Below are 25249 nucleotides of genomic sequence, written 5' to 3'. Positions count from 1 at the left end.
CTTCTACGTTACGGTGTTTTAATTCAGCACAAGAATTAAAAGGTCGTAACTGGTACTTACAACCTTTTAATATGGAACATCATTCACTTACGACTTTTATTTTTTTCAATTATTCAACAAAAAATAAGCCGATCGCTTAGATTTTTTGCCCAAAGACGCGTAATTAAGTAATTTATCGAAAAATCGAAAAAGCCAAAAAAGGTCGTAAGTGACACTTACGACCTTTTAATTCTATGACGTCGATATAAGCTCAGCTGACACCTATTCTGTTATGCATAATTTGTCTCAATTATAACAAGTCCCTGGTATTGATATAGAGCAATTAAATAACGCAAATTTGAATATTTACAAATAGTTCATTATATAACCTTACAAACGAAAACATTGTTTACAAGCCTAAGTGTGTAAACATCAAATTTGATAATACATTGCACACATGCGAAATTAGTGTAAATGTGCAATGACTTTTTTATATAAAATATGAATGGAATGTGGTAGAAGCAACTATTAAGATATCACAATTAATAAAAAAAACGTCTTACATTAATGGAATAAAAACAAAACAATGTTACTGTGAATCTATATTTTGTTTATTCCGGTAGTTGACAACCTAACCCGCCAAATTGAAATCAGCAGTTTGTCCGGGTGTTACATGTCTATTCGTATAACCAGGCCCGCAAAAATGAATGCTGATTTCATTTTTTAATAACATGAAATAAAAATACATGTTAAGATGTACATGTATAAGTAACAATTCTTGTTTTTCATCGTTTCTGGTGTGTAATCTGATTTTTTTTTTGATTTATTTATCTTTATTATTTTCTTTACAGATATTTCAATATCTCTATAAAATGTAGTTTACACACCAGTAAACAAAAACAAGAATTATTACTAAAATAACAGGAAACACATTGTTATTAAATGCCCGAACGCAGTAGAATAATGGCGGCACAATCTACCTTAAGTTATCATTGTGACTTCCTACTCGAACTCGCCTTTAGCATAGATAATACACGCATGCGTATTCCTCACTCTGCAGTAGAGTCTTAGCCATTTTGTCAAGGACGAAGACAGACAATATACATTACATCAGAGTGAAATCCCAGTAGAATCTGGAACAACGTTGAATATGTGGTTTTCTTTACTTTCCTGTTGCGTTTTAGCTTGCATCGCATTGCCGACCAATGCTGGTAAGTATTTATAATTGCGAAATTGTCCTTGTTTTCACACGTAAATTTACTCGACCCGAGAGAAACGGGACATCAGTCGATCAGCTGATCTCGACGGTTGGTTTACACACAACGATGCGAACTAGTCTAGCGGCTACCATTGTGTTGATGTAGTAATATATCTATATGATGCCGTAAGGCATCTTTGACACGTATATACCTTCTGTTTTGTGCCGGAGAATATTTTGGGTATTGTGTTGAAATATTGTTGTTTATTGCGTTTTTTGTTTAATATGATTTTATGATCATTAAAAAAACTACATTAGTTGGGTAATTTATTTGACTAAAACCTTACAAGTACGGTAACATTGTTCCAAATGATACAGAAATATGGAAAACATTTGATGCAGTTTTAGGCTTCACACTTACACATATCTCAACTCTTCTGTTATATATACTCAAGAATTGGCATTCATAGCCGTTTTGTTGGATTTCATTATTTTTCCCAAAACGAAGTTTTAAAATTCACATTTTTCAATTGTTTAATACTCCCGAAATATATATATATATAAAAAGAGGAAAGAATACAGGTATAATTATAACAATGAAATTAAACCATAATCCACAACCTTTAATTTATTCAGTTTGTGAATGACTTGAAATTAAATTATCATTCACGTTTGAATTCGCAATCATCTTAACAGTCAATTTAAGTCGTCACAATTGTTATCATTATCGATGTTAAGTTCTAGGAGATGTCCAGTGTTGAGCTGACACTATGACTGTCATTGGTTAATTAGTAGTATAATAGGGAGCTCGAGATGTATACATGTTCAGTGTTTATAAGTTGACATGGTGTTTGTTTCAATAAAATTTTTATCTTACAGTTGATGAGCCCAAAATTGAAATTCTACCAAATACAGATCCTCTCAAGGTTCTAGAAGGTGGAAAGCTTGAGATAACTTGTAGATATTCCACCAAGGCGGAAAAACCCAACCCCAACTCTTTGATCATCAAGAGATTAGGAGACCGTCAGGGAGATATAGCAAATGCAGTCAAACTGACCAACCTAGGGTTCGACACCCATCGATCAACCAGTCCAGGAGCAACACAGTTTGACTGGACCATCATCACTCTCAAAGTCTCCAAATCAGGATCTAAACTCACCATTCAGGATACAGGCCGTTATTACTGTATTTATGAAGATGTTTACAAATTTTTTCAAAAAGATGTGGATGTCTTTAGAGGTAACTAATGCATATTTTATTTTAATTTTCTTTGCAATGTTGAAAATTACTTGATGCAATACATCACTGCAGACATGATAAGTGACCTCCTGATTTTCTATGCTTCAAAATTTAAGTCTGTAGCTGTGTTGGTGACTGCTTCAATGCAAACTTTGTACATGCCAAATTTGTTAGCTACTTTAATTTATATCCTGATCGTTCAAGTTTTTCCATTACGGACATTTTAGCACACTCTATCCAAAAAGGCTAAAATCATATATGAGCTTACGTGATGTGTGTAATTGTGTGTCATTCATCCTTCACTTTAATGTTAAACAAGTTACCTTTAAAAATTTTACTCTGGCCTCCTTTCAAGGCTTTTTCTTTTGGGATGGGCCCTTTTGCCTCATTTTGGAAAGAAATTTGGTGAATTGGAAGAGTTTTCAGAAGTAAACTGCTAATTTTGGGAATTTGGCCGAAATAGAAAATAATTTCAATTGAGAATGGGGCCCATTATCGACCCCAAAAAGCCTTCAGAAAAAGCCTTGTCTTTGTACTAGCAAGATTATTAAAATAAAACATTGTCAATGTAAGATTTAACAAACAAATGTAAACAGGCGTAGGGCGTGTCATTTTAAGTTTTTAAGGCACATAGGCCAATACAAAGAGATTATAAATTTAACTTTTGTGTTATTAAGCCAAGTTAGTTGGAGCCTCATTAGTAATGTATCACTTTGTCTACAGTTGTGTCCCCATCGGAGGTTGTGTACAATGAGACCAGTAGCAAGCTGAGCTGTGTGCCAGAGTTCAGCACAGAAACAACTGCCAAGGACTACACTCTGTCCTGGAGCAAGAATGGCTCGCAATCCCTGGGCGACAGTCTGAAAGACAGATACTCACTGGAAGGGGACATGGACCAAAACCTTGTTATCTCCAAACCTGGTAAGTCTCACTTTGTCCTGAAATACATCCACATAACTTACTGATGAAATAGCATGATGTGTTCACATGTATATAGTTGTAGTAATTCTCCATGTCGTATCCACTTCCATAAAGGGCCCAACTAATATGGTCTCTCTTGGTTTATTCCCTGCACCCCTAAAATACATGTATAGCAGTTAGTTTTGAAAAGGATTTTTGATATTGACATTAAAAATGTATGCTAATGTATCTATGCATGAAATGTTCCAAACACTTGGATTCAATAATGATGAATTATTTATAAAGATAGTTGATATATTAGAAAACTGCATTTTTGTTATCCAGTTTCAACATAAATTAATTTATGTTCTTAAATTCAAAACTCTTCAGATATTGATATTTTCCCCGAAACATAAATGTCTTGTCAAAAATCCGGGTAGTAATTACAAGGTTTGGACGTTTCAATCATCTCAGCAAAATATTATTCTATAGATGTTATAAAATCTTATACATTCAGTGATTGAGTTAAAAAGGTGCTGGTGGGCTAGTGGATATAAATATATAATTCAACTGTCTTCACTTGGTTTTGGTTCTGTTGTCAGTTTGAGGTATGTTTCTGATAATGACTGGTCAGATGACCAGAGGTCTATAGCTAGATACAGGTAATGACTGGTCAGTGTACAGATGACCAGATGTCTATAGCTAGATACGGGTAATCACGTCACTGGTCAGTGTACAGATGACCAGAGGTCTATAGCTAGATACGGGTAATGACTGGTCAGTGTACAGGTGACCAGAGGTCTATAGCTAGATACGGGTAATGACTGGTCAGTGTACAGATGACCAGAGGTCTATAGCTAGATACGGGTAATCACGTCACTGGTCAGTGTACATATGACCAGATGTCTATAGCTAGATACGGGTAATGACTGGTCAGTGTACAGGTGACCAGAGGTCTATAGCTAGATACGGGTAATGACTGGTCAGTGTACAGGTGACCAGAGGTCTATAGCTAGATACGGGTAATGACTGGTCAGTGTACAGATGACCAGAGGTCTATAGCTAGATACGGGTAATGACTGGTCAGTGTACAGATGACCAGAGGTCTATAGCTAGATACGGGTAATGACTGGTCAGTGTACAGATGACCAGATGTCTATAGCTAGATACGGGTAATGACTGGTCAGTGTACAGATGACCAGAGGTCTATAGCTAGATACGGGTAATGATTGGTCAGTGTACAGATGACCAGAGGTCTATAGCTAGATACGGGTAATGACTGGTCAGTGTACAGATGACCAGAGGTCTATAGCTAGATACGGGTAATGACTGGTCAGTGTACAGATGACCAGATGTCTATAGCTAGATACGGGTAATGACTGGTCAGTGTACAGATGACCAGAGGTCTATAGCTAGATAGGGTAATGACTGGTCAGTGTACAGATGACCAGAGGTCTATAGCTAGATACGGGTAATGACTGGTCAGTGTACAGATGACCAGAGGTCTATAGCTAGATACGGGTAATGACTGGTCAGTGTACAGATGACCAGAGGTCTATAGCTAGATACGGGTAATGACTGGTCAGTGTACAGATGACCAGAGGTCTATAGCTAGATACGGGTAATGACTGGTCAGTGTACAGATGACCAGAGGTCTATAGCTAGATACGGGTAATGACTGGTCAGTGTACAGATGACCAGATGTCTATAGCTAGATACGAGGTAATGACTGGTCAGTGTACAGATGACCAGAGGTCTATAGCTATACGGGTAATGACTGGTCAGTGTACAGATGACCAGATGTCTATAGCTAGATACGGGTAATGACTGGTCAGTGTACAGATGACCAGAGGTCTATAGCTAGATACGGGTAATGACTGGTCAGTGTACAGATGACCAGAGGTCTATAGCTAGATACGGGTAATGACTGGTCAGTGTACAGATGACCAGAGGTCTATAGCTAGATACGGGTAATGACTGGTCAGTGTACAGATGACCAGAGGTCTATAGCTATACGGGTAATGACTGGTCATGATCAGTGTACAGATGATATACGGGTAATGACTGGTCAGTGTACAGATGACCAGAGGTCTATAGCTATACGGGTAATGACTGGTCAGTGTACAGATGACCAGAGGTCTATAGCTAGATAAAGTGATATTTTAAGTGGTCCTCAATAGAAAGGGAGAGATTTGATTTCTAATTTGGGAGACAGGGAAAGTGATCAGTGATCAATGAGACTTACATATATGTCACTGTCAAGCAAGAGAGATGTGAAGTTTGGATAAAAAACCTTGAGGAAAACCTTGAGACAGAGCTCTACTCCTAGATTATAGTTTATATTAACTACTTTGAGATATGCAATATTAAGTGACTTTGAAATAAAGTGTATTGGAAGCAAGATTAAATATTGTATTTAGAAAGGGTTTATATTTATAACAACCCTATACTTCATTATCACTAGTATCAGTATATTCATACAGGTCCGAATATATATTTGTTCAAATTTCATAAATGAACAGTAGAAGTTTATTTTAATTAGTTTGGATTTCACTGGTCAATTTTTCAGGTCGCAGTAGGTAACCTGTTTCTGTATTGGATTGGTTTTTCTGATTATTCTTTCACCTTAAAGCTTTCTTTCTGATTTTATTTTTTTATCCTGAATCCATAATGTGATCTTTCCACACCAGGATACATAAACTTGTCTGCATCTGGATCTAATATGGCCCCCACCCCATCTCCAATCATGATCTGACGTTATTAATATATATAACTACCCCTCCCACCAAATCAATTTGATAATCCCCCAAAGATCTGATATGGCCCCCACCCCATCTCAAATCATGATCTGATGTAATTGATATATATACTAGGATCACGACATGACACCCCCACCCTCAATACTAGGATCACGACATGACACCCCCACCCTCAATACCAGGATCACGACATGACACCCCCAACCTCAATACCAGGATCACGACATGACACCCCCACCCTCAATACCAGGATCACGACATGACACCCCCACCCTCAATACCAGGATCACGACATGACACCCCCACCCTCAATACCAGGATCGCGACATGACACCCCCACCCTCAATACCAGGATCACGACATGACACCCCCACCCTCAATACCAGGATCGCGACATGACACCCCCACCCTCAATACCAGGATCACGACATGACACCCCCACCCTCAATACCAGGATCACGACATGACACCCCCAACCTCAATACCAGGATCACGACATGACACCCCACCCTCAATACCAGGGATCACGACATGACACCCCCACCCTCAATACCAGGATCACGACATGACACCCCCACCCTCAATACCAGGATCAGCGACATGACACCCCCACCCTCAATACCAGGATCACGACATGACACCCCCACCCTCAATACCAGGATCGCGACATGACACCCCCACCCTCAATACCAGGATCACGACATGACACCCCCACCCTCAATACCAGGATCGCGACATGACACTCCCCACCCTCAATACCAGGATCACGACATGACACCCCCACCCTCAATACCAGGATCACGACTATGACACCCCCACCCTCAATACAGGATTCACGACATGACACCCCACCCTCAATAATAGGATCGCGACATGACACCCCCACCCTCAATACTAGGATCGCGACATGACACCCCCACCCTCAATACCAGGATCACGATATGACACTCCCACCCTCAATACCAGGATCACGACATGAGCACCCCACCCCTCAATACCAGGATCACGACATGACACCCCCACCCTCAATACCAGGATCACGACATGACACCCCCACCCTCAATACCAGGATCGCGACATGACGCCCCCACCCTCAATACCAGGATCGCGACATGACGCCCCCACCCTCAATACTAGGATCACGACATGACACCCCCACCCTCAATACCAGGATCACGACATGACACCCCCACCCTCAATGCCAGGATCAGGACATGACACCCCCACCCTCAATACCAGGATCACGACATGACACCCCCACCCTCAATACCAGGATCACGACATGACACCCCCACCCTCAATACCAGGATCACCACATGACACCCCCACCCTCAATACCAGGATCACCACATGACACCCCCACCCTCAATACCAGGATCACGACATGACACCCCCACCCTCAATACCAGGATCACGACATGACACCCCCAACCTCAATACCAGGATCACGACATGACACCCCCACCCTCAATACTAGGATCACGACATGACACCCCCACCCTCAATATCAGGATCACGACATGACACCCCCACCCTCATTACAAGGATCCACATTGTGTTGATGAGGGAGTTTTGGCAGTTTGCCTGTATTTGTTGATACATTTACTTGATGGTTTTGCATGAAGCATGTGTTGGTCTGGAGTTAACATCTACATTGATCATATTAATGCTACTACAACTGTACTTGGAGTTAGATATCCTTGTAACATTGATATGCTGATCTTGAACCATGTACTTTATGCTGAACCAGGTATAGTTTGTTCTGTTTGAGAACCTGGCATCATTCTCTTATTAACTTTATCCGTGCAGATATATGTCAACCTGTTCATGAATGTTTACATTTCAATGCATTAATTACGTGACGTGTTCACTTTGTGTAGTAACTTGGCCACAATCATTTCTATAGGTCTAAAATTGTATGTTAAATATGAAATTGTGTATTGGAGCACAAATTACAATCATTTCTATGAGTCTAAAATTGTATGTTAAATGTGAAATTGTATGTTGGAGCACAAATTACAAGCAATTTGGGGAGTTTGTTGTATTAGGGGAGAGTGACAGAATAAAGAAACATACAAAATTATATATATACATGTATAATTACAACATATGATGTGTACAACACACCCAACAAATTGCTACTGAAATAAGGACAAACATACACATATGTACATATATACCCATCGGGATTTAAAGCTGTTACATGTACATGTACACCATTGCCTGTGTTATCAGTGATCATGTCGCAGCTTAATTAGCCCCCACAACCAATTCAGTAATGTAAGTGATCTTGCAGATAATTTTGAAGTGATGCAAATACATGTGTGCAATGCACCTACTTTACCTATATGAATATACATTGACACGTCTATATATGTGCTAATTAAAAGATAAACACGACAGGTGAATCTGGTCGGACTATATATATATACACGTAGCTTGTATCAGATTCAAATTAGCAGAAAAAAAAAACAATTATACATGACTATAAATTAGGATTATAATTTATTCATGGTACAATGTTGTATTGCAAGGTTGTAGAAGACTACAGAAAGAGCTTAATTCCAGTTATAAATGCTCTCGGTGTTTGGATTGTCAAATTATCTACATTATTGTCCCCTCTGAATTGAAGCTTGTAATGTCATTGTCCAGCACATGTTTGTGTGAACTGTTCAAGCTCAAACTTCACATACTGCTTCCTTGAAGTATTTTATCAGGTCAAAAGGTCATGATCAAAGATCGCTTATATTTACTGAAAAATAAATTAAACAATGGTTTTTGCCTGATAAATCATATGTTCACATGCAATTGGACTGAAACTCAAAAATTAAATTTTATATATATTGTTTCACTGGTACTGACACAACTTGTTTGGGATTGCATTTTGAGATGAAAGGACAAGGATGATGGTCACAGTTACTATTAATAGAAAATTTGTCTCCACTCCATAACTTGTGTTCCATATATATATATAGCTACCATATATAATTTAGATCTGATCAGATTCCTTCATGAAAAAAAAGTCTAGGTGGGCAGATCAATTATCAGAAGTGAAATTAGACTTGATTATTTTTCAAAAGGTTGAAGGTCAGATGTTCATGTCAATGTCGACACAGATAATTATAAAACAGTTCCTGGACAACAATTAATGGTCCCATTACAGGTATAGGTATTTTTCAGGGGTATCTTGTTTAATTGATGTAGATTGTACATGGGCTGCAAAATTTGTCAAAAAAAGATGAATGATGTTAAGTTTATTAAGTTACTGGAGTAGCCGGTCGGTTCCTGACACCCATATATACTGTGGGGTTATCTCACGTTTTAATTACTATATAAAGTGTTCACAGTCAGCCCACCAATTGTGCAGTATATATCAACTGTCAGTTTTTAGTTACAGCTAATAATGTGTGATGGCTTATTATCTGACAAAATTACAACATCATCATGACAGTACACAGAGTTTCATGTTTCCTTACTTAATGGTTTTATACATGCACTGAAGCAAAATTAAGTTTTACAGCACTGAAAACTAGTTACCGAAAGAAGGGATCCTAATAAAACATTATACTACATAATAATATTGTTGAAGGGACCATTGACACGAACATAACAACATTGTTTATAGTTTATCTACTAGATACAGTTTTGGGTTTTTTGTCTGTTTGTGATCCTTTAGTTGATAATTGATAATTGAATACAGTGTGTATTGGAAATTTACTTTTTTTCACTGATTGTATAAAGTAAGTTTGAATGCAGAGAGTTATTTTTAGGTTTAATATTAGGGTAGACCCCATTCCTAGAGCCACATGGGGCACCGCCATATATCTTGTGGTTGACCCCATCCCTGGAGCCACATGGGGCACCTCCATATCTTATGGTTGACTCCATCCCTAAAGCCACACGGGGCACCTCCATATCTTATGGTTGACCTAAGCCCTGGAGCCACATGGGGCACCTCCATATCTTATTGTTGATCCTATCTCTCTAGAGCCATATGGGGCACCTCCATATCTAATGGTTGATCCCATCCCCGGAGCCACATGGGGCACCTCCATATCTTATGGTTGACCCCATCCCTGAAGCCACATATGACACCTCCAGGATCCATATCTGATTGTTGACCATATCCCTGGATCTACATGGGGCACCTCCATATCTTATGGTTGACCTAAGCCCTGGAGCCACATGGGGCACCTCCACATCTTATGGTTGACTCCATCCCTGGAGCCACATGGGGCACCTCCATATCTTATGGTTGACTCCATCCCTAGATCCACATGGGGCACCTCCATATCTTATGGTTGACTCCATCCCTGGAGCCACATGGGGCACCTCCATATCTTATGGTTGACCCCATCCCTGGAGCCACATGGGGCACCTCCATATCTTATGGTTGACCCCATCCCTGGAGCCACATGGGGCACCTCCATATCTTATGGTTGACTCCATCCCTGGAGCCACATGGGGCACCTCCATATCTTATGGTTGTCTCCATCCCTGGAGCCACATGGGGCACCTCCATATCTTATGGTTGACCCCATCCCTGGAGCCACATGGGGCACCTCCATATCTTATGGTTGTCTCCATCCCTGGAGCCACATGGGGCACCTCCATATCTTATGGTTGACCGTATCCCTAGAGCAACATTGGGCATCTCCATATCTGCATTCCTCATCAACTGTACACGTACACAGTTGTCTGTTGTCCTATCTAAGTAGGAAGTTTTGTGTAGGATCACATCCCAAAAGGTCATGTCCTGTCAGACTGTTTATATGTACTTTTTTTCACTGATTGTATAAAGTAAGTTTGAATGCAGAGAGTTATTTTTAGGTTTAATATTAGGGTAGACCCCATTCCTAGAGCCACATGGGGCACCGCCATATCCTATGGTTGACCCCATCCCTGGAGCCACATGGGGCACCTCCATATCTTATGGTTGACTCCATCCCTGGAGCCACATGGGGCACCTCCATATCTTATGGTTGACTCCATCCCTAAAGCCACATGGGGCACCTCCATATCTTATGGTTGACCTAAGCCCTGGAGCCACATGGGGCACCTCCATATCTTATTGTTGATCCTATCTCTCTAGAGCCATATGGGGCACCTCCATATCTAATGGTTGATCCCATCCCCGGAGCCACATGGGGCACCTCCATATCTTATGGTTGACCCCATCCCTGAAGCCACATATGACACCTCCGGGATCCATATCTGATTGTTGACCATATCCCTGGATCTACATGGGGCACCTCCATATCTTATGGTTGACCTAAGCCCTGGAGCCACATGGGGCACCTCCACATCTTATGGTTGACCATATCCCTAGATCCACATGGGGCACCTCCATATCTTATGGTTGACTCCATCCCTGGAGCCACATGGGGCACCTCCATATCTTATGGTTGACCCCATCCCTAAAGCCACATGGGGCACCTCCATATCTTATGGTTGACCCCATCCCTGGAGCCACATGGGGCACCTCCATATCTTATGGTTGACTCCATCCCTGGAGCCACATGGGGGCACCTCCATATCTTCCATCCCTGGAGCCACATGGGGCACCTCCATATCTTATGGTTGTCTCCATCCCTGGAGCCACATGGGGCACCTCCACATCTTATGGTTGACCATATCCCTTGAGCCACATGGGGCACCTCCATATCTTATGGTTGACCCCATCCCTGGAGCCACATGGGGCACCTCCATATCTTATGGTTGACCGTATCCCTAGAGCAACATTGGGCATCTCCATATCTGCATTCCTCATCAACTGTACACGTACACAGTTGTCCGTTGTCCTATCTAAGTAGGAAGTTTTGTGTAGGATCACATCCCAAAAGGTCATGTCCTGTCAGACCGTTTATATGTACCAGGTAATTAATCCACCAGTTGGATCCTGTACTAGCTCCGTACACATGCACCAGTGACAAGCATTAACATCATATATACATGTAGTGATCAACCTGAGTGAGGGTCATTGTTACATGTTTTACAATAGAAAGCTGTGAAATATTCCATTGTATATTATTATATTATATATTGTTTGGGTCAAATTTCAATGATATGCAGGCCCATATAAATTGTCAGTCATTCATTCCCCAGTGCACAGATTAACTCTCTACACATGCTAAATTTTTAAAGGCGTACATTGTCCTGTTATTGTACATTGTTGACTTTTGAACTTTAGCTTTTCACAATATCCAGATAATATTTTTACTCACAACACTTGTGAATACTCATAATCAGTACACACTAACAGTAGTAGTTCAACAAACTCTGTGTCAGTTTGTAAGAAGTTAAATTAGTCTTTATAGCTTTAGCTATTTTACAAATACATTTAATTACGAGAACTGGGGTCTAATAACATGTTGAATGCATATTATATACATAGATTTAATTACAGATCACAGACACAGAACATGAAACAGTTATATAGATTTAATATTACAGATCACAGAACGTGAAACAGTTATATAGATTTAGTATAACAGATCACAGACACAGAACGTGAAACAGTTATATAGATTTAGTATCACAGACACAGAACGTGAAACAGTTATATAGATTTAGTATCACAGACACAGAACGTGAAACACTTATATAGATTTAGTATCACAGATCACAGACACAGAACGTGAAACAGTTATATAGATTTAATATTACAGATCACAGACACAGAACGTGAAACAGTTATATAGATTTAGTATTACAGATCACAGAACGTGAAACAGTTATATAGATTTAGTATAACAGATCACAGAACGTGAAACAGTTATATAGATTTAGTATTACAGATCACAGAACGTGAAACAGTTATATAGATTTAGTATTACAGATCACAGACACAGAATGTGAAACAGTTATATAGATTTAGTATCACAGACACAGAACGTGAAACAGTTATATAGATTTAGTATTACAGATCACAGAACGTGAAACAGTTATATAGATTTAGTATCACAGACACAGAACGTGAAACAGTTATATAGATTTAGTATTACAGATCACAGAACGTGAAACAGTTATATAGATTTAGTATCACAGACACAGAACGTGAAACAGTTATAAAGATTTAGTATTACAGATCACAGAACGTTACACAAGAAAACTCTATACATGTATAACTGGTACGTTCCTCACATCTTATCTCATCAGATTATTCAGACTCAAGAGTTTTTCTATATGTATACGGTATATATATAACTCTTGTATATATTTAATTTATGTAAATCTTCTCACAATATGGAAAAAAGTTGTTTCCAAAACTGAATGGAAAAAATTCTCATGTACTGGCATAAACATTGATATGATTTGTATATATATACTGACAACTTGTGTCTTCTTTCGACCAATTCTACAGATATATATTACGCATGATGATGTTTGGGTTCTGATGCATCAGAAGAATGGTAGACTTCATTTTTACAGTAATATTATGTGATTATTTGACTGCAGTTTAAGCCCACTCCTTTAGTAGAAATGGGATTGACTGTAGAGTTACCGAGAGCTATTGGCTATTATATTGATATTTCTTTTGTTAATTAATACCGTGATTATATTTAGTTATACATACTGGGCTGGCTGTATATAAGTATATTTGTTTACTGTGTTGATATATATTTATTTTGGAATTAATGCTTAATTACTACAAAAGCTTAGATCTGAGTTTGAGAATTTTGAAGCTTGCTTTCTTTCTCGATATACAAATCTATATTTAGATCTACAAAATGAAACGCGTATCAATAATGCAGTGATGGTACCAGAGTTTCCCAGTTACAATAATCCTCTATATATCTTTATGTATGCTTAGTCATGGGTGACATTAAAAAAAGCTTAAGTATATATGGGGTCATTCAGGGATGAAGTTATACGAACATTAAATATTAAATACGGTAGGTGTTGTTATTGTCTCGATGTTTATCAACTGAAACTTTCTACTTAATATAGATCTAAGACATGGATATTTACAATTTATGTTTTGAAACTGAGAATTTGTTGTAGACAGTTGTACTAAACAGCTGGGTGTCACTAGGTTCAGGAAGAACAGATTCGGGCAGGTGTTTTTTTTCAGCAACTCAGTATATTATACCAAGTTCCCATTAACAGTTTTATATTTAAATCATTAGTCAGAAGACTAATGTGTGGTGTTCCAATCAAGCCTGGATCAGGCACATTTACCGGAGCTCCAGGATCATTGATTAATTCACCCACACTGTTCCCAAACAGCAACACATATGTACTGGTTAATATTGATTTGAGAGCCCATATTATTACAATACATGATTAAGTAGAGTGGAACATCATAGTCATGTGATACCCCTCTAGTTTTGTCGGTATGACATCATTCTATACTGTACATGCATGTGATAGTCCTTTAGTTTTGTCGGTGTGACATCATTCTAGTTTTCTATAAACAATACCAATACCGTAATTATACTATGCAGCACAGTGTATACAATATGACATTTATTGGATACAAGTAAATTGTTTTTGAGGAGTTTTTGTTATGGTAATTAATACAACAGAAACAAAGATTTCCTGTTAACCTAGATCTCATGTTTTTGTAGAGCATCAGATAAAAGTACAGAGGAAATCCTCCATCTTTGTTTCAATTTAAATCTGGGAAACACATGTACAATGGGTCATTCTGTGTACAAATATATTGTACATACACTTAACTGTGTGTCTAGATATGTCATACATTAGATAATGCCCAGTTCATGACTCTTGCAAGGGCTTTAAACCTCATGCATTCTAGCAAATTTTAGTTGGTTAGATATGAAAAAAATGGGGAGATCTTGTATAGATATGTTAATTATTGTTGTCTGGTTATTTCAGAATGGGGAGATCTTGTATAGATATGTTAATTATTGTTGTCTCTGGTTATTTCAGAATGGGGAGATCTTGGTCGCTACCAGTGTGTGTTTACATTTACACCCTCTCAACAGACTGTAACCAACTACGTTGATCTCATCGGTGAGTGTTTTAACAAAGTTTTATCGTGTGATGACTCTCTTAATTATCTGTTTGATGTTTGTGTATCACGGAGGGAGAACAAAGATTATTCTATAAATTGTTCATCAGATTAAAACAACAACTTGGACCCGAGTCTCAAACAACATAATGACATCATAATATCAGTATCGGATATTTTATAAATGGGGTTCTTTTCCGATAAAAATGGGGTCACTTCGTAAAATTTGAATGGACTATTTGAAAAATGGTGTCCTTTTCATTTTCTACACTTCAAAAGGCTATGGGAGCAACTTCAATGCAGACTCTGTATATATTTTGCATAATGAACTAGAATTCAGTAAGTGTAGTCCTCTCAGTAATTGTCAGGCTAACATGTTTAAAATGTTTTGCCCTCAAGGACCACCCAAGGTCAATGAAAAGAGCTTTGACCCATCCAAGAACTATGTACAGGGAGACAACCTGATCCTGAAGTGTCCAGTCACTGGATACCCCTTCCCCACGGTGTCCTGGCTCCGTGACGGTGTCATGCTGAACGCAGGCGATCGTGTCGTTATCAATGATGAAGGTTCAGTGCTCAACGGCAAACTGACCATCTACAGCCTGGAGTTTTCTGATAAGGGCACCTACAAATGTATGGCCAACTCGACCTACGAGGGATTCCAGTCCGCCCATGCTACAACAATTGTCAGAGTGAAGGGTAAGCTGGCCTACTTCTATAATTCTCTGTGTATTTTTATCAATTTACCACCATTAACAGTTAACACTAACTTAACAGTTTAAACCATGAGATTGCTGGACCAGGCCTGTTTTAAAGAAATAAAACACGTTTTTGAAGAATTTGTGAATTAGTGAATATTTTAAATTGTTATTTCAGACCGCCTTGCCGCTTTGTGGCCATTCTTAGGAATTGTAGCAGAGGTTATCATTCTCTGTATCATCATCTTCATCTACGAGAAGAGGCGAGGAAAGCAGATGGAGGATGAAGCTGATTCTCCTGACTACCCGTAAGTTGTAATCCAATGGTTTTGTTATGCTCCTTAAGTTAGGGACGGCTAGTGATCTTCCTTAATTCAAGGACAGTTAGTGAGCTTCCTTAATTCAAGGACAGCTAGTGATCTTCCTTAATTCAAGGACAGTTAGTGAGCTTCCTTAATTTAGGGACAGCTAGTGAGCTTCTTTAATTCCTAGACAGCTAGTGAGCTTCCTTAATTTAGGTACAGCTAGTGAGCTTCCTTAATTTAGGGATGGCTAGTGAGCTTCCCTAATTCAAGGACAGCTAGTGAGCTTCCTTAACCCTTAGACTGCTACACACGTCAAAAGACGCGTTGATAAAATTGGTACTCACTGCGACACGCGTAAATAATTGTTTTTTGACTCCGAGTTTTCACTCGGTAGTCCGGTAGACAAATATCCCGCCTATGGCTATATTTGTGTATGAAAACGAAAGTAGAATTCTTCCGATGGGTTCTGAAGTCATTACTTTCGATATTCTCGAGATTATACACTAGAACAGGTGTGCAAGGTACTCGAAATGAAAACACTGACTCATCAAAATGGCCGCTGTCAATTGGAGCTAGTGACCCAGAATCAGACGAGAATGATTTTGAAGGTTTTGAGGCAGCAGATGGGGAGTTCTTGAGGGAAAACATAATAGGTAACGTTCCTATGAACGATTTTGTGCCCGATACCGATAGGGTAAAGGAGGCAGACACCGAGGCCGGGTGGACTGTTGACGAGTTTGACCTTGTCAACACTCTGTTCTCGGGTGAGCCCAAGCTTACGATCGACATGGATAATTTTGATCCAGTTGATTTTTTAAAGCTTTTTATAGACGATAACATTATCAATGAAATCGTTGTTCAAACAAATTTATATGCCGAGACCAAACTAAACGGCGAACTGAAAGACAACAGCCGAATGAAAAAATGGCAGCCTGTATCACTTGATAATTCTACATCAATTTCACATAAAGTTAACGAGATTTACCTGCGATTCTCGAGGACAATGTATACTGTAATATGATACAAATGCAATGTGTTTTTGTTCCTATTAAGATTTCTGAATTAAATAAGCTATATTCAATGATTTTCAATGAGCTTTCTTGTGCTTTTATCATGCTGATTAAAATTTTCACTTTTACTCACCTGTATTCTCACCTGTATGCTTAACTACAGGTACGACTTTGGAATTGATGACAAAATAACAAAGTACAGATAATAGCAAACAACTTTCATGTAACTTTTATTCACATAATGTTAATAGTTTTCAAGATACAACCATTTATAACAGCAGCATCACTTTTGTTAAATCTTGTATAATTAATGCAGCAGTGAGGGCCATTACTATACAATACAATGTAGCAGCCTAAGGGCTAATTTAGCGACGGCTAGTGAGCTTCCTTAATTTGGGGATGGTTAGTGAGCTTCCCTAATTCAAGGACAGTTAGTGAGCTTCCTTAATTCCTGGACAGCTAGTGAGCTTCCTTAATTGGAGACATCTAGTGAGCTTTCTTAATTGGAGACATCTAGTGAGCTTCCCTAATTCAAGGACAGTTAGTGAGCTTCCTTAATTGGAGACATCTAGTGAGCTTTCTTAATTCCCGGACAGCTAGTGAACTTCCTTAATTGGAGACATCTAGTGAGCTTCCTTAATTCCTGGCCAGCTAGTGAGCTTCCTTAATTGGAGACATCTAGTGAGCTTCCCTAATTCAAGGACAGTTAGTGAGCTTCCTTAATTGGAGACATCTAGTGAGCTTCCTTAATTGGAGACATCTAGTGAGCTTTCTTAATTCCCGGACAGCTAGTGAGCTTCCTTAATTAAGCAACGGCTACTGAGCTTTGTTCCACATGTTTCTAGAGCTTCTTGTATCTCATTGATCCTAAATCTTAAGTATTTATATTTAGTAACCAAATAAATCTGGATGAATTCATAATTCAGCCAGGGTTGTGGTCCTAATTTAAATACAAATGTTCATCATTTGTTTCCTGGAATGGAGAAACTTCAATCGGTATATAGATGAATGTATGGAATGTTTTGTATGTTACAGAGCTAACACTCAGGACCACCGGACTGATGAGGTGAGACAGAGAAACGTGAGAACCTAAACATGTCCATGGAAACAACTCCAGATGAGGATTCGGCCGAGTCCCACAGGGCATTACAGACCCAGGCTTCAGTTTCAACAAGTCTTTTTAAACATGTCCAAAGCAGTTTGTGAAATCTTACTTCATCAGATTATCATTTAAAGAATAAGCCTGCAGCTCAAAAAAAATAATTCATGTGTGGTAAAAATGGTTTCAGATAAAAGGTAAAATAGCTTTGAATGGCCGTGAGAGAGGAGTGTGACAGGGTTAACCGGCCTGGGTCTCCGATATATATGCTGCAGATGTTTACACTGGCTTGTGTCCGTCTGTCACATGCATTTCTTGTGCGTGTTCAGTAAGAAAGTAAAAAAGATAAATGTGATCGTGCGAAAGTTTTTTAAAAGAATGTATGTGATTTAAGAGTGTTTATGTTATATCTTAATCTGAAATAATCAGGGTTCATTTGTTATAATTATGATGATTTTACTTATACATGTACCTAATTTTATGTGTTATTTCCACAAAATCCTGTGTGGATAAGTATTTTGTCAGATTCACGAACTTTAGAGACTTAATCTAGATTGCATAAGAAATAATGAATGTACACAATGATAGGGTCCCTGTGTGTGCTTTGAAAGTGCTACCCAACGCAGTAGCTAGAATGTTTTAAAACATCTACAATTATCAACTGCAAATACATAATTTAATATATATAGGTGATTACAGAGTAAAATTGTTTTTAATAAAAAATCTTATGTTCTAAAAAATATTTAATAATTTAAGAAAGAAACTGTAGTATGACAAATAACATTGTCATGCTAAGGCTTGTATGAAAATTCACTGGAAGATACACAATTTGTGTTGCTCTTACCTCGTGTATGTGTGACATTTCCCTTGTAATTTTATACTTTATATTAACTGGTATATGTGGTATTCAGATGGACGCTATCGTGCCGATTCCAATTTTGACATGATATTGTGTGTTGATTGTTACTCAGTGATGTTCAATAATTTATAATGTATATAATAATACTACAATGTGTGGTAGCTGATTTTATCACATGTTATTTCTTTTAGTATTTAGACAAAATTAATAATAATTAATATGAAACATTTATACGTTTTTAATATTTGTAAAATTCTCTGATAATAAATCTATGTGAATTTGACGCTAGGCAGGCCTTGCAACTAAGTTCGATATATTTTGCTGTCTGATACATCTCCAACAATATTCTAGATTTGGAAATAAGTAAGCCATTCAATGAAATCTAATTAATATATATTAATTCTCTCAATAGTAAATATGACAGCTTTGCAAGAAAGTTTAAGATAAGCCTAGGATTCCATGCATATTTAAGAACTAAGCCACCAATGTGATGGTTATGTTCACATTCTGTCCAGACACCCTAAAGTTTCTTTACAAACAAAAGGACATTTAATCTGCCATCAAAATCAAGAATAACTGCACTGATCCCTTTTTTTTTTCTTTTTTTTTTAGCTTTTCTTTCTTTCTTTTTTTGTTTTCAAAAATTCAAACTCTTTCTGAAAATTCTACAGTGCTCGTTGTTAACATAAAATTATGTGGAGTGAAGTTTTGTGATTATCGTGTATCTAATCTGTAGGCGAATCGAGTAACCTACTTGGGTATGTTTCGTGATTAACGTGTATCTTAGCAGTAGGCGAATCGAGTAACCTACTTGGTATGTTTCGTGATTAACGTGTATCTTAGCAGTAGGCGAATCGAGTAACCTACCTAGATGTGTTTTTGACTGATGTTTATAAACAGTAAAAAGCTTGGCTTGGTTGTCACTTTGTGTTAAATGTTAAATAGACGCAATATTCTGGATCTGTCCAAACTTTATATTAACTTGCCTGATATACATAATTACATAAATATTAAGTAGACATTTGCAATTCTGTTAGATATATCAACTCTCTACTGAATCATTTTATTTCATTGTTAGATTTCTTTTATTCAAAATATTTATACAGTATATAAATGCTATTTCTGAATGTATTTTCTGATCCAATATCACTGCAGTAAATCCTATTATCATCATTTAGAGGACTCGCATTCATGTATGTTTTGTCGTGATCATGTTCAACTCTATATAGATTTAGGTATATTTTTTAAGTAGAGGAACAGATATTGTGGACTAGATCTAGGAAGTATTGTTTATTAGAGGTACAAGATGAACCTAATTAATCCACCAAATCTTGATCAAATGTTAAATAGGATAATAAAACATATCATCCAGAATATTGTTGGTGTTTGCTGTCAGTAGCATGGATGGTGGAATGTTGTATACCAAAAAATAATCGATGGATTGGTAGGTTCTCATAAGTTGTATATGATGTACACAAACTTTTCTCTTATCCTCTTTGCGCCTCCTTGGGTATGTTTTCAATATGCATGATTTTATTTTGAGTTACATATTGTGTCGGCTGATAAATTTTTACCCTTATAAAAACGTGTGTTACACTGATATACTCCCATGATGCTGATATTTCACCATATTGTTCCATTCCATCTCGAGTGAATCCTCCCGTGTTCCCTCACCAAAGTAGCTTAGTATATCTAAAGGTTTATGCAAGTTTAAAGACAAGACATTCAATTGAATGTTTTTAATTTAAAAAAGAAGTAGAAATTGACTTTCTCGAGTAGAAAAATCATGAAATAAGATAAAACTTTTTTTTTCATTTGTTATTTTTTCCTCATCTTTAGTCGACTTTCCCATCTTTATATTTTGTGATTAGATGATCAGTTTTGTCACAGTGAAATAAAATAGAACGTAAGTGATGTGTTCCCTACTAACTTTGATATCGTATCATTTGATTGGCAGTCAGTAGTGAGTGTACAGTATAGAGTTGATAGCCGACGATCAACACTTCAATCCATAAATCCTCGTAACATTTAAAAAATTTCCTTGCCCACTTCATTAGAAACATAAAACCAAGGCAATGCTCCTCGTTCGCAGTTCCGCGTAACATGCTGTCCATTCTTGGTAAATGCATATAAACGTTGGTGAGGTAATTCGGCAGTTTTATAAAACAGTACATACATGAGGATTTAGGTTCAGTATTTCGTGTTTTTACTCAAGGAAAGTTTTGTAGTGGAAGTAAAATGCTGGTGTTTGATCATCTAAACCTGCTTGAGAGAGTTCTAGGCAGAAGTTCCTTAACATGTTGAAATGTAATATATTAGTGATTCAATAAAAAAAAAATGAAAATGTAATGAGAATTTTGTTATTCTTTGCAGATAAAGCAATTGATGCTTGACCTTAACTGTGACATTTGACCTACTTTCAAAAAACTAATTCCTAATTTCAGCCCACTTGGCGAGCAATGTTTCTACGTAATATATTGAGTTCTAGTTTAGGTTTAAGTTCATCTTGTTTAACTTCCTATTAACAGCCAGGTTCATTTAAGGACGTGCTAAATTTTGGAGGTGGAGGAAAGCCGGAGTACCCGTGCTAAATTTTAGCAGGTAGATGCAAAATCCTGTAAAAAGTAAGTTACTTTGACAATTGGGGGGGGGGGGGGGGGGAGCATCCGCACCCACTACATTACTTAAACGAGCGCACAAATTGGTAAAACTATTACCATGTCCCTTCAGAGGCTCCGTATGTATCCCCTTAATCCAGTAAGATACCAAGAGGAATTGCTTATGATAGCTTTCCATACTTGGATCAAGGTCACTTTTATACTATTAATAGAACATCAGTTATGCCCGATATCTCTAGTTTTGTAGACACAATCGCACTCCGACTTAATCCAGTGCCTCGAAGAAAACACTTTCTTGGAATGAGATTTTGGCTTTTCAGTCTCAAAGGTCAAGATCACTTAATTGGTTTATACACAACATTTTGAATTCTGTAACATACATGTAACTAATCGTACCACTCCGATTCGAAGTCATGCTCCTGACACATTGTGTAGTTGTTTCTGATGTTTTTAAGACATTGGAATCAAGGCCTTGAGTGACCTGTTGCAATCGCGTTTCGTTCGTTCATAAACAATTTATATTTTCGACTTATGCAAAAACCCTTGAAGTAGTATCAATGAAATTTTGCAGAAACCTTCCATGGCAAAAGGTCAACCCAAATTATGAATGATAGGGTCCCTGACAAACTGGACACGGTGGACATTGATAACCCTAACAACAACGAAATAGTGTTGAAAAGTGTGATTCATCATGATATATATTGGAACTGTAATTGTGTGTCGGACTATCGGCTAAAGTTGTTTCTGTCCGACCATCCTTATGCGTTTCAGATTTATAGCTGGTCTTCAAAAAGACTAAATACTGCTGCATCTTGGATTACAGAAATCTTTATCATAAAATTACTCCGCTGTGGTAATTACGACAGTCTCAATCATTTATGTCTCCAAAAAACAAGTTTTAGGAATATTAAATAATTTAGTAATGCCACCGTTTATCTTGTCGACGATTTGTCCACAGGCGTTTGAAGTTCTGACTGTAAATTGAGATATAATACCATATAAAAAATAAAGGTATATTTTTAGCCCACCATCATCAGATGGTGGGTTATTCAAATCGCCCTGCGTCCGTGGTCCGTGGTCCGTCCGTCCGTCCGTAAACAATTCTTGTTATCGCTAATCCTCAGAAAGTACTGAAGGGATCTTTCTCAAATTTCATATGTAGGTTCCCCTTGGTGCGTAGTTATGCATATTGCATTTTGAGACCAATCGGAAAACAACATGGCCGACAGGCAGCCATCTTGGATTTTGACAATTGAAGTTTGTTATCGCTATTTCTCAGAAAGCACTGAAGGGATCTTACTCAAATTTCATATGTAGGTTCCTCTTGGTCTGTAGTTATGCATATTGCATTTTGAGACCAATTGGAAAACAACATGGCCGACAGGCAGCCATCTTGGATTTTGACAATTGAAGTTTGTTATCGCTATTTCTCAGAAAGTACTGAATGGATCTTTCTCAAATTTCATATGTAGGTTCCCCTTGGTGCCTAGTTATGCATATTGCATTTTGAGACCAATCGGAAAACAACATGGCCGACAGGCAGCCATCTTGGATTTTGACAATTGAAGTTTGTTATCGCTATTTCTCAGAAAGCACTGAAGGGATCTTACTCAAATTTCATATGTAGGTTCCTCTTGGTGCCTAGTTATGCATATTGCATTTTGAGACCAATCGGAAAACAACATGGCCGACAGGCAGCCATCTAGGATTTTGACAATTGAAGTTTGTTATCGCTATTTCTAAGAAAGTACTGAATGGATCTTTCTCAAATTTCATCTGTAGATTCCCCTTGGTGCCTAGTTATGCATATTGCATTTTGAGACCAATTGGAAAACAACATGGCCGACAGGCAGCCATCTTGGATTTTGACAATTGAAGTTTGTTATCGCTATTTCTCAGAAAGTGCTTAAGGGATCTTTCTCAAATTTCATATGTAGGTTTCCCTTGGTGCCTAGTTATGCATATTGCATTTTGAGACCAATCAGAAAACAACATGGCCGACAGGCAGCCATCTTGGATTTTGACAATTGAAGTTTGTTATCGCTTTTTCTCAGAAAGTACTGAAGGGATCTTTCTCAAATTTCATACACAGGTTCCTCTTGGTGCATAGTTATGCATATTGCATTTTGAGACCAATCGGAAAACAACATGGCCGACAGGCAGCCATCTTGGATTTTGACAATTGAAGTTTGTTATCGCTATTTCTCAGAAAGTACTAAAGAGATCTTTCTCAAATTTCATATGTAGGCTCCCCTTGGTGCCTAGTTATGCATATTGCATTTTGAGACCAATCGGAAAACAACATGGCCGACAGGCAGCCATCTTGGATTTTGACAATTGAAGTTTGTTATCCCTATTTGTCAGAAAGTACTGAATGGATCTTTCTCAAATTTCATCTGTAGGTTCCCCTTGGTGCCTAGTTATGCATATTGCATTTTGAGACCAATCAGAAAACAACATGGCCGACAGGCAGCCATCTTGGATTTTGACAATTGAAGTTTGTTATCGCTTTTTCTCAGAAAGTACTGAAGGGATCTTTCTCAAATTTCATATGTAGGTTCCCCGCAGTGCCTTATTTTGCATATTGGGACCAATCCAAAAACAACATGGTCGACAGACAGCCATTATCGGTAAATCTTAAATTTTATATATAGGTTCCCCTTGTTTGAAAAGTACTAGCTATAGAGGGCTGTTTCTGGATTTACACAGATTAGTAAGAGTTAGAGGAAGGGAAAAGTAGAGAAAAGATCAATCTGACATGGAACCTATGAAGATCATTCAATGGTGGGCGCCAAGATCCCTCTGGGATCTCTTGTTTAAAGTATATTACCCTTATTTTTTATATGGTATTATATCTCAATTTACAGTCAGAACTTCAAACGCCTGTGATCTGTTCAAATCGACCTACACAATGTGTGTTGTTGTGACATATAACTGAAAGCACAAAATTTGTAGACATTTTATGTTAATCTACATATATATATATAATCCTAACATACACACATTCATGTATAGATCCTTAAATATATGTTCCTCAAACCATACAGAAATTATGGAGTGAAACACCTGCATATTTTTGATAGAAACTTTAAATAGGTACGAGTTTACTTGTTTCCTGGATTTATTCCACTCCAGAACGTGTGTATGCACAAATCCTTTAATTCACACAATCATATGATCATCAATAGAAAGGAGGGAAACTCATTTATCAACTTTCCGTGATTCATTTGTATAAATATTTCCTTCCTTTCACTTGTTTGCCTCAAGGCTGGACACATATTTTGTAGAAAAGTTTACACTGGACTAATGCACAGCAAAATGGTATGCTCTGATTACAAGGAAACGGTACAGACTAGCATTTCATTACTGAGTAGACAGATATATATATAAATATATGGCTGTTAATAGGACGTTAAACAAAATAAACCAAACCAAATATATTTACATCGTATTAACCATTACGGGAAGGTAATTCAGCTAAAGACATATATTTTAGCATAGTAACTAGTTGCTGCGTGCACGTGCATACTCATTATCAAGATAATCATAAAAAAGGGATGGAAGCAGATCGATACTTGTTAAAATCATTTCATGTCAACATTTACTTT

At 37.8% G+C, this 25249-nt stretch overlaps 1 protein-coding gene across 2 annotated transcripts; it reads left to right on the top strand.

Annotated features, from left to right (window-relative positions):
• Positions 1–1029: 1029 nt before the first annotated feature.
• Positions 1030–21372, top strand: LOC117333840 (basigin-like). Of its 2 annotated transcripts, XM_033893254.1 has the most exons (8): positions 1030–1190; positions 2057–2416; positions 3140–3337; positions 5886–5891; positions 14971–15054; positions 15452–15751; positions 15929–16058; positions 18101–21372. In XM_033893254.1, the coding sequence occupies exons 1-8, from the start codon at positions 1130–1132 to the stop codon at positions 18156–18158; spliced, it is 1197 nt and encodes a 398-aa protein (XP_033749145.1). In that variant the 5' UTR covers positions 1030–1129; the 3' UTR covers positions 18159–21372. The 2 variants fall into 2 exon arrangements, with proteins under 2 accessions (XP_033749145.1, XP_033749146.1); XM_033893255.1 differs by lacking the exon at positions 5886–5891.
• Positions 21373–25249: the final 3877 nt, after the last annotated feature.

Source organism: Pecten maximus, chromosome 9 (assembly GCF_902652985.1).
Source record: "Pecten maximus chromosome 9, xPecMax1.1, whole genome shotgun sequence".
Classification (NCBI taxonomy): domain Eukaryota; kingdom Metazoa; phylum Mollusca; class Bivalvia; order Pectinida; family Pectinidae; genus Pecten; species Pecten maximus.
The sequence above is the reverse complement of the archived record's forward strand: the minus strand, read 5'-3'. Positions and strand labels throughout refer to the sequence as shown.

Bases quoted from the DNA above. Each gene is read 5' to 3' on its own strand.
- LOC117333840 (XM_033893254.1), top strand. From the start codon at position 1,130: ATGTGGTTTTCTTTACTTTCCTGTTGCGTTTTAGCTTGCATCGCATTG. The intron at 2,417-3,139 runs GTAACTAATGCA...CTTTGTCTACAG, and splicing joins AGATGTGGATGTCTTTAGAG to TTGTGTCCCCATCGGAGGTT. The intron at 15,752-15,928 runs GTAAGCTGGCCT...TTGTTATTTCAG, and splicing joins AACAATTGTCAGAGTGAAGG to ACCGCCTTGCCGCTTTGTGG.